Source organism: Vicia villosa, linkage group LG6 (genome assembly GCF_029867415.1).
Source record: "Vicia villosa cultivar HV-30 ecotype Madison, WI linkage group LG6, Vvil1.0, whole genome shotgun sequence".
Taxonomy (NCBI): domain Eukaryota; kingdom Viridiplantae; phylum Streptophyta; class Magnoliopsida; order Fabales; family Fabaceae; genus Vicia; species Vicia villosa.
The window spans coordinates 149,119,373-149,130,640 of NC_081185.1; the positions used below are offsets into that span (position 1 = coordinate 149,119,373).

An 11,268-nucleotide genomic window follows, 5' to 3' on the forward strand; every position below is an offset into this window, starting at 1 on the left:
AATCATGAAGATTAGACTATATCAACAATTTATACTATAAATAATTATAAATATTATTTTATCGTTAAATAATTTTTTCTTAGATATGTGCGTGTTTAAAATATTGTTTCTCAATTGAAATAATAATAATAATATAAAAATTGTTGACATTGATTATGTTGTTTTGAGTTTTGTACTATAAAAAATATTTAATAAAAATAAAATAAAATAGATGATTGTAAAGAGAGAGTAAAAATACAAAAGTTACATATACCAAAATTATTCACACAAATATATATTTTTGTCAATCCGTCTAAGTTTGATATTTTTATTTTGATGAATGAAACTCAAGAATGTAGAGTTTTTCTATAAATGATTTTTTATTAATATATATATATATATATATATATATATATATATATATATATATATATATATATATATATATATATATATATATATATATATATATATATATATATATATATATATATATATATTATCATTTTCATCTTTTCATCTTTCAACTTAATTTTAAAAAAATTAATTAAGTCTTTCAACTTTTTAAAATATATCAAATTTGTCATTTTCATCTATTATGATAGTCAAAATCAACAATTGAGGTTAGGTGGCAATGTCATGAAATATTTGATGCATACATGTAGTTATTTATTTCACCTTGTAGGCTACATGGTTAATTAGTGAAGGAAAAACCAGAAATCAACTTTTAAATCCGTCACTAGTGTTCTAGAATAAAAAAAATATGATTCAAAATCTATGAAGCACATACACTTTTAGGATTAGAAGTAGACGTGTCGCGGTGTCCGAACACTTGTATGACACCCGTACGACACGTGTCGGAAAAGTCAGACAAGTGTCTTCTAAAAAATTAATTTTTTTCTTGCTTTGACACTTCTTTAATCAGTGTCCGAACTCGTATGACACTCATACCACATATGTCTGACAACTCAGACAAATGTTTTAAACAAAAATTTGTTTTTTTTCTTTGCTTCAAAACACATTTATATATTTTTTTGACAAATCTCATACATATTTAAAAGGTTTAAACATGTATTACAACAAAGTAAATTCTTTGGTACCCATGAATTTTAGTTGGGTACCAGTACCTTTAGTATAAATTGATTTTAATTTTAATTTTTTTAAATAAAATAAAACAAAAAAAATGATGTGGCATTGAATACCATTATTTGATTGAATAAGGGTACCGGTACCCAACTAAACTCGAGGGTACCCGAGTGTTCACCTTAAAACAACATATGGATAAATGAAACTCAAATATTAACTTATATGTAACAGTGTCGGTGTCCTATATTTTTAACATTATCGATGTCGGAGTCCTGATGTCTGTGTCGGATTCACATTTTGAATGTTAACAAATATTCTCATCTGACATCGAACATGACCTTGATGCCATATATATGAACATATATTTATGAGTCGGAATAATAATCCTGACCTTCTTGTCATCATCTGCTATGAAGCCAGGGTGGAATTTATGTTTAAGCACCAATACAGTCTCTGACACACCTACACGTACGATATCGATAAACCCCTGATCCATATCTGATCCATATCTCAAAATGGAATAGCTTCACTCTTTAATAGCCAGTTGGGGTGCTGATAGGATACTACGTGTTGCCATGAAATGCCATGCATAATACAAAAGTACCACGTATGTTTGAAAATAAAGTTGGCATAAACGATGATGTTTTGTAATCTTAATTGTCGGTGTTTGTGTCAGGATAATACCAACAAACAAACAAGAATTTTGCCCCACGCCTTGAGACAAGAGAAAAGAAAGGGATGCAAGAGGTTAAGATAAAAGTAACCGATTAAAATGGGAGTATTAAAAGAACCTTGTTGCTGCTTTTTCAAGTCCAACAAACTTTATGACCATTGCATATTTTAAGATCTATTGCTATTAGTATTAGTATTATATATTAAACCCTTTTTAGATACCAACTGTTAACTAACAAACTGATTTGTTATTAATCCGAACCCTAAAATGGGAGTATAAGATTTTTTCAGTTCCTTCGTCCTCTTAAAACTTGAATTCAACCTGATCAAATAAGGAATTCTTTTAAGATTAATGATAGAATCTAAAGAAAATATAAAAGAGACAAAATATGTGAAAATGTATAATAAACTTTGTATCTAATTTGCAATTAATAACTAATTCTCATTTAGTGTAATTAATTTATACATAATCTTGCGACAAATTTATAATTAATCTTAATATTTCTATATTTATCAAAAAGTATAAGAGTGCGGGATATTTCAATACTGGTAGGAGACAACAAGAAGCCTTAATAATTACTGGTGGTGTAGTGGTTGCTCACGGTAGTGAGTACCCTTGTTAAGTGGTATTTTTGGGTATGAAGAAAGTCATCTAACGTGAGTTGAGAAGCTTTGTATATATGCGATATGTTATGTAGGTTATGACGTGACTTTACCCTCGAGGGGTAAGGTATTTACAGAGACTCTTCGGCATAGGTTTTTCTTTGGAATGATAATTGTTTACTAAGTCAATGGTGGACCGCTGAATTTTTATTTTCTACGGAGTCGTAGATCAACCTGTTGATCCTGACTTCTCTCTGACTGAGGAACGTCTTTCCCCATGTTTTGCATGACTAGGCGAGAGCACTTAGGAAGAGATGGTTCCTAATGTCCGACGACATATGGTCGCCCTTTCTTACTCTCCTGCCTTCATTAGACCCTTTATAAATATATTACTAAACAACCTCTCAAGCACAAGGACTTTGATAAAGGACAGAGGGATTTGAATGATAGAATGTTGTGGGCATCTCGAGATCCTAAGTTTGTCAGATTGGATTATATGTCGCCTCCTTTTCGAGAAAACTCCAAATCACTCATACTAGAAGTTTTGATAAACATATTAGGACTCTCAGTCACTCAGACGATGTTATATGTTGAGCATGTATGATAAACTTCAAGTCCTTCAGGCAAGGCGTTGGACTTATGGGGCTAGAATTATGTCAACCGTGAACAATTTCGCCCTTTAATGCATCACACGTGAACAATTTCAACCGCTCTTACTATATAAGAGTAAAGTGCGTCATTTCAGGTATTCAAACATTCTCACTCACACATTACTTCTAATTTTTCTCATTGATTTAGACGTTTGAGTGTTAATCTTACAAATTCACCTCAATTTATCGCATCGAAAGTACTAAATCACCGCAGCGAGACACCACTTTATCGTGTCATCTTTCTTTTCTATTTCCTAACCCAAAAAAACTTAAAAATAGACCATAACAATAGCCCGTCGTTTCTCTTTTTAATTAATTTCATCTTTAGGCTTATTAACCTTGACATCACTATTTTCATGTGTCAATCTTCTAATAAACAATTCCTTTTCAAACGAATCACTAATCATCAGGCCTATTTTTTATAATATTTTTATGATAGATTCAACTTAGTAAAAGAATCATAGTTATAATATGTGAGAATTTCATTATATATACCCCATCATAGAGTAAGGTTCTTCACTTCACCTCTTGTCTACCTCTATTTTTTCTCTCTTCTTAACCATTCCTTATTTCCATGGCTCCACCCTTGACCTCCCCCACCCTTGATCACATAAAAAATGAGTCCATATTTGATTTATCTAAAACAAAGTTTAAGGTTAAAGGTGTTCCTTTGTTCCATGATGTTCCTGAGAATGTTTCTTTCAGCTCATTCTCTTCTATATGCAAACCCTCTGAGTCAAATGCACCACCTTCACTTCTTCAAAAGGTTCTTTCCTTTTCACACAAAGGTGGTTTCTTTGGATTCTCTCATGAAACCCCATCAGATAGATTGATGAATTCTTTAGGCAGTTTCAATGGAAAAGACTTTTTGAGTATTTTCAGGTTCAAAACATGGTGGTCTACTCAATGGATAGGAAAATCTGGTTCTGATTTACAAATGGAAACTCAATGGATTCTCATTGAAGTTCCTGAAACCAAATCCTATGTTGTAATCATTCCTATAATAGAAAAATGTTTCAGGTCTGCACTTTTTCCTGGTTTTCATGATCATGTTATGATTGGTGCTGAAAGTGGTTCCACAAAGGTGAAAGAATCAGCATTCAGTTCAATTGCCTATGTTCATTTTTCTGAAAATCCTTATGATTTGATGAAAGAAGCTTATAATGTTATAAGGGTTCATCTCAATAGTTTTAGGCTATTGGAAGAGAAAACTGTCCCAAATTTAGTTGATAAGTTTGGTTGGTCCACATGGGATGCTTTCTATTTGACTGTTAATCCTATTGGTGTTTTCCATGGTCTTGATGATTTCTCGAAAGGCGGTGTCGAGTCGAGGTTTGTTATCATTGCTGATGGATGGCAAAGCATTAGTTTTGATGGTTGTGATCCTAATGAAGATGCAAAGAATCTTGTTCTTGGTGGTGAACAAATGACTGGTAGACTTCATAGGTTTGATGAATGTTACAAGTTTAGAAAATATGAAAGTGGGTTGTTATTAGGCCCTAATTCACCTCCTTATGATCCAAAGAATTTTAGGGATTTGATTCTAAAGGGTATTGAACATGAGAAATTGGAGCAGGAGGCTATTTTATCTAAGAGTTCTGATTTAGCTGAAATAGAGTCAAAGATCAAGGAAGTAGTAAAGGAAATTGATGATCTCTTTGGTAGAGACCAATATAGCAGTATTGAAAAAAGTGAGGTGGAGAGTGAGTGTGGTTTGAAGGCTTTCACAAAGGATTTGAGAACTAAGTTCAAAGGTTTGGATGATGTTTATGTTTGGCATGCATTATGTGGTGCTTGGGGTGGTGTGAGGCCAGAAACCACACACCTTAATAGCAAAATTGTCCCTTGCAAAACCTCACCTGGTCTTGATGGAACAATGGAGGATCTTGCAGTGGTTAGGATTGTCAAAGCTTCAATTGGGCTAGTTCATCCTAGTCAAGCTTATGAACTTTATGACTCCATGCATTCTTATCTTGCTGAATCTGGTATCACAGGAGTCAAAGTTGATGTCATCCATGTAAGTTTGATGATAGTTTGTTAGAATATTGTATAGTTTGTTATGGCCTAATAATAATTATCACTGAAGTTATGGTTTTTATGCAGACCCGGCCCCAACCAAGTGCAGCCAGTGCTACTGCACTGGGCCTCACAATCTTGGGGGCCCACTTTCTAATATCATTATTAAATAAATATACAATAAAATATGATAGTAAAAGAACCTAAAAACTTTTCACGTTTCATTTCCTCTTTTTATTATCTCTCTTTCTTCTTCTCAGTATCAAGCATCTGAGGATATTTGGTTCAATGTGTTTCAGAAATATAGCATATCAAGTCAGTAAATCTAAACTATAAGGATCAACCTATGGTGATGATAGGTCATCATTAAATTAGAAACAGTTTCAGTGGGAAGGCAATGTACTAAAAATGAAAGCAATGTACTAAATGAAAGCAGACAATTTTAATTTAGTGCTATACCGAGATTTAAAAAATTAATTACTACTTTTCCACTTTAGAACAGTCTGAACAATATGTGATTACTTATGAAAGAGGTGTGAAAAGATCCAATATATACACTCAGCCTCTAAAAAATTGAATTATTGTTAGATTTCCTTATTCTAAAATGAATGATAATAATAATCGCATACGACAAATATCCCTACTTATAGAAGAAGAACCTACATGTTCAGATCAAGCACAGAAGGAATCACGCACGGTGGAAGAAATTTATGCTTGAAGAGTTAAAGTCCATGAACAATAAGGATACATAAAAACTAATAGAGATGCTTATTAATAAGAAGTGTATATATTTAAAGTTTATGCTTGAAGAGTTTTAAGTAGTTACATAATTTAAGTGGTAAGAAATTATGTTTATATTTTAAATAGTATTTTGAGCCTTTTGATATTTCTTTTGATTAATATATAATTATATATTTTTTACATCAATTTTAATTATTAATTTTTTTTTCATATTTAGGTCCATTTTTTGAATTAGAACAGGGCCTCTATCTTGATTGGGCCGGCCCTGTTTTTATGCAGTCTCTTGAATATGTCTGTGAGGAATATGGAGGTAGAGTTGATCTTGCAAAAACTTACTATGAAGGATTGACAAAATCCATTGTCAAGAACTTTAATGGAAATGGAATGATTGCTAGAATGCAACATTGCAATGACTTTTTCTTTCTTGGAACAAAGCAAATTTCTATGGGAAGAGTTGGTAAGCACTTAATTAGTCTACAATGTCTAACAATTTTTTAGGCTTTGCATACGTAAGTTAGCGGTAGTTTAACCATGAAAAAATTATATGAGGCTTTAATGTTTAAGCGTGATAAATTTTAGGACTCGTGCAGTAGTCCGTCTTGCACACCCTTAAAAAGGGTGTTGAATACAAGTACAATATCAATGAACTTTTGTAGCTTTTAATACCAAAATGTTGTTTTTGTAGGGGATGATTTTTGGTTCCAAGATCCAAATGGTGATCCAATGGGAAGTTTTTGGTTGCAAGGTGTTCACATGATTCATTGTTCCTACAATAGTTTATGGATGGGACAATTGATTCAGCCTGATTGGGATATGTTCCAATCAGATAATGTTTGTGCTAAATTTCATGCCGGTTCAAGAGCTATTTGTGCTGGACCAGTTTATGTGAGTGATAATTTTGGCTCTCATGATTTTGATTTGATTAAGAAGCTTGTGTTCCCTGATGGTACAATCCCAAAATGCATATATTTTCCACTTCCAACTAGAGATTGTCTTTTCAAAAACCCTCTATTTGACAGTAAAACTGTCCTCAAAATTTGAAACTTCAACAAGGTACCTATCTCTCATATCTATGACACATAAGTTTTTTATCATGTCCGGTGTTTGTATCAGTGTTAGTATCTATCTATGACACGTATTAGTATCATACACGTATAAGTGTCTGACATTGACACGATACTAACGTATGAAGTTAGAATCAATTACTTTCATTTTCTTAAATTATTATCAGTAACAATGTGTCTGGTCTGGTACGTGTCTGGTGTATGGTATTTGTGTGGTGTTAGTATTTGTAATAACAAATATTTGTTGATATATACAACAGTATGGAGGGGTGATTGGAGCTTTCAACTGTCAAGGGGCAGGATGGGATTCAATAATCCAGAAATTTAGGGGCTTCCCTGGATGAGGGTCACCGAACTTAGAAGGCGCATTCCCTTTTTCTTTTTCTCTATATTTTTTTTGGAACACTCACTTATATTCATCAGCTTCCCTGCGTAAAGTGTGTGAGAGATGGTGCCGACTGCTGAAATAAACTACTCAAGAGCTGTCAGAGAATAAGAATTTAAGGCTAAAACATAATAAAAAATTCAAATCAATTTCTATATGCAGGAGACTAACGGTGTTGAAATGATATCGATCTTGTGAATTTTTCCCAAGTCTCCGCAAACTCAACTCAAATCAGTCTATAACCCAAAACTTTCAAAAAGATGCATTTTTTTAAGTACTGAAAAAAAAAACAAAAAAAAATTGAAAGAAAACAAAACAAATAAATGATTCTCTCCCCACACTTAAGACATACATTGTCCTCAATGAAAGAACATTAATATAAAATAAGAGTGAGAGAAAGGAAAGAACACACCCGAGTAGTCAAGGAGGATATGTGATCACATAAGCAGCCTTTCCCAAAGAGAGATCTTCTACATTCTCTTCTTCCAAAGTGGGGCTCTCATGGAGTAGCTTTGAGTAATGTCCATTGAACTTGGAATTTATATTAGTGCCTTCGCCTTTTATTCCAGGATCAAATAAGAATCTTCGATAAGTAAAAGTGTTGAATGGGCATGTGATCTTCTTTTCCACAACATCAGAGATCAAAAGATTGAGGGGCTATCTCACTACTTTTGTTTCATCTTCCCCTTCAATTAAGACCCTATGAAAAATCATAGATGGGCTAATATCGAGAATTTCGGTCAAAGTCAACCCAATCACCTTCTTATGCTTCTTCAAAACCTGCAAAATCATATTTTCTTGATCAAAATCAAGGTTAGAAGAAATTATAACCGGCAGCATTTCATTCATCTCTAAATAAGCATATTTAAGATTTTCAGGAATTGGTTTCAGCTCAGGGGAATGTGGCTGCTCAATGGAAGGAGTGCTTGGGGCAGCCGGGATGTCAAGAGTATCAGCTGCATGAACAACTTCATCGATAACAACTTCACCTGTAGTAGATATGTTACCCTGCAAGGCAGCATCAATCTCAGCACATACAACACAAATACTAGTGTCAGTACAATCAGAGCATGAGTAAACATCATCAAAATCAGACAGTGATGGAAAATCATATGCAAGCAACTCAGTACAAGTGTCATCAAAATTTTTAAAAAGCAACTCTATTTGAAAAACAGAATGCTCTTCCAAGGGTTGTTGGTTTGATCCTTGAGCTTGCTGCATGGCATTCAATAAAGTGGCAAGTTGTCCAATTTGTGTTTGCAAAGTCTGAAGAGTAGAATCTATTTGTTGTTGATACTGAAGATTATTTGCAGCCATTTCTTTGACAATATCCTCTAGTGAAGGTTCGGAAGGTGCACAACACATAACCTCAAATTCATTCAGATGCTTATGCGGATCCTCACCTGCAAAACCATTAAACCTAGGCAACAAATGTATTAAACCAGATTTCAATTCAAAAGGTACATCAACATCAGGATACTCAATGCATAAGTTCGCATCAGGGGCAGCCAACTGCCTTGAGGTTCTTTGTTCAGCCATGTTATCAACAAACACAGAAATACTAGCTATGTCCCAAATAGGCAGAAACAAATGGAAAGAAGAAAAACGATTAAAATAAATTCATAAAAATATAAAAACACTAAATTTAATCTAATTAAGACAAATAAGAATTTTGAATTTTTTTTTGGATTTTTTTGACTCTATGAAAACAGTAAAAAATTCATTAAAAATAGAAAAACGATGAATTTGGCGATTTGGAGTCGAATTCCCTTACTCTTCTAGAGTAAGGGAGTATTGATCGCACAATTTTTCTGCTCCCAGTAGGCAAAAACAGATTATCGATCAGACTCAATTTAAAAAAAAACTTTTTTTCTACTCAAAAAGGCGTTATGGCCGAAACCGCGAGGAACCTATGGCCTAAACGCACAAACACTAAACCTAAGACTCTAAAATCAGTTAATAACGACAAGAATCCCCGGCAACGGCGCCAATTTGATCCACTGTCGCGCGCAGATCAAAAACGAGTTAATTGCAAAACTGTAGTACGACGGTAAGGTAACTCGAATATCGTCTCTCAAGGACTCTTAATTTTTACTAACTGAAAGTAAATTGAATTAAAGGGGGGTTTAGGATTGATTTAATAATAACATAGTGAAAAAGTGATTAAAATAAGTGATTATGTAAATAAGCTAAAACGACAATTCTACTGATTCGGTTACCGACTTATCATTGGTTCAATAAACTTCAATCCCCTAAGTGGATTCTATTCCCCTACCGATTACAACATCAATTAACAAGCTAAATTGACATTATAAGATTTCATTCCTATTTTCCAAATAAAGCAAACGGATTAAGCACAATCACGAATTAAGCAAACGTGATTCTAACATACACACTTTAACGATTAAGCAACGATAAAGTACGATAAAAGTCAAGGAACATAAATCAATCGGTATAAATCAATAATATTCTATATAACTCGAATTAAGCAAACAAGACATATAGATTAATATCGAAAGGGAAAAGAAATTGGATTAAAGATTAAAAACCTCAAAGTATTGGAAACCGTAACCAGCAGAAATTGCCTTCGGGGATTAGTTCCTCATCATTCGTACAAAGCTTTCAAAATTATTTGGTGAAAAGTAAAAAGTGATATTCCGCTGTACGGCCAGACCTAGACTAAAGAGAAGACAAAAGGAAATTCGGGTCATAACCCAACTGGGTCAAACAAACATAACCCAGGCCCAAAACTAATGATCCAAAACTAAATAAAACTAATGCTGCAGCTTCAAACGAAATTCTGGAAAATATGCGCTCCGAATCTGACTTTGACTCCAACACGAAAGTTGTAGCTCTTTCTCTTAGCTTTCCGGCGATTATTAGAACGCCTCAATCAGATTCCCGGAACTCCAATTATGACCGTTTTAGTGCAGACTGCTAATGCTGAAAATAAAGTGCGAAAATGAAATTAAACCAAAAATAAACTAAATTAGAAAAACATTATAAAATATAAAAATAAGCAAAGCAAACCAAAGAAATGTATAAGTACAACCGTAGAGGAATGTGCATCAAAATGCACTGATCAAATTCCCCCACACTTGAACTTTTGCACTGCGAGCAAAATGAAAAACAAAACAAAGAAAGCAGAAATACATCAACAGTTACTCATCCTAGGCTACCAATCTTCTTCGGGTAAGTTTGCATCGACAGGTACTAATCTTGCACACTAAGGACATCGTAAGAACACTAACCACAGATATGCAGACATAAGCCTCCTAAATACACAAACCAATTCAAATCATATTATTATACCATAGCCTAACTTACTCATCCTTTTTGCTCTTTTTCATTCAGGCGCAATCACATTAAGCCCGTTATCTCCACACACTTATAGCAGGACGACCGGTTAGTGACTCTGATCCTTTTTTGCACGGGGTTCCGGTACTTACGTGGCATAACCCTTTGCTTACTCAGATGTAGTTGCGGGGGATCGGACTGTATTCCGCCCTACCAAGTTCAGCACCAGAAACCGCTGAACCAACCAACAACGAGTCTTATTATCAAATATTTTTTGAAGGTTCTATAGCCGTTGGGTTAAGTGACCGGGTGAGGGTCACCGAACTTAGAAGGCGCATTCCCTTTTTCTTTTTCTCTATATTTTTTTTGGAACACTCACTTATATTCATCAGCTTCCCTGCGTAAAGTGTGTGAGAGATGGTGCCGACTGCTGAAATAAACTACTCAAGAGCTGTCAGAGAATAAGAATTTAAGGCTAAAACATAATAAAAAATTCAAATCAATTTCTATATGCAGGAGACTAACGGTGTTGAAATGATACCGATCTTGTGAATTTTTCCCAAGTCTCCGCAAACTCAACTCAAATCAGTCTATAACCCAAAACTTTCAAAAAGATGCATTTTTTTAAGTACTGAAAAAAAAAATAAAAAAAAATTGAAAGAAAACAAAACAAATAAATGATTCTCTCCCCACACTTAAGACATACATTGTCCTCAATGAAAGAACATTAATATAAAATAAGAGTGAGAGAAAGGAAAGAACACACCCGAGTAGT

At 33.7% G+C, this 11,268-nt stretch overlaps 1 protein-coding gene across 1 annotated transcript; it reads left to right on the forward strand.

Annotated features, from left to right (window-relative positions):
• The first annotated feature begins 3,465 nt into the window (after window positions 1-3,465).
• On the forward strand, window positions 3,466-7,154 carry LOC131612725 (stachyose synthase-like). The gene is made up of 4 exons (XM_058884481.1): window positions 3,466-5,007; window positions 6,027-6,204; window positions 6,433-6,800; window positions 7,072-7,154. Exons 1-3 carry the CDS (start codon window positions 3,565-3,567, stop codon window positions 6,786-6,788), a joined length of 1,977 nt encoding a protein of 658 aa, XP_058740464.1. The 5' UTR covers window positions 3,466-3,564; the 3' UTR covers window positions 6,789-6,800; window positions 7,072-7,154.
• The last annotated feature ends 4,114 nt before the right edge of the window (window positions 7,155-11,268 follow it).

Bases quoted from the DNA above. Each gene is read 5' to 3' on its own strand.
- LOC131612725 (XM_058884481.1), top strand. From the start codon at position 3,565: ATGGCTCCACCCTTGACCTCCCCCACCCTTGATCACATAAAAAATGAG. The intron at 5,008-6,026 runs GTAAGTTTGATG...GTTTTTATGCAG, and splicing joins TCAAAGTTGATGTCATCCAT to TCTCTTGAATATGTCTGTGA. The intron at 6,205-6,432 runs GTAAGCACTTAA...TTGTTTTTGTAG, and splicing joins AATTTCTATGGGAAGAGTTG to GGGATGATTTTTGGTTCCAA.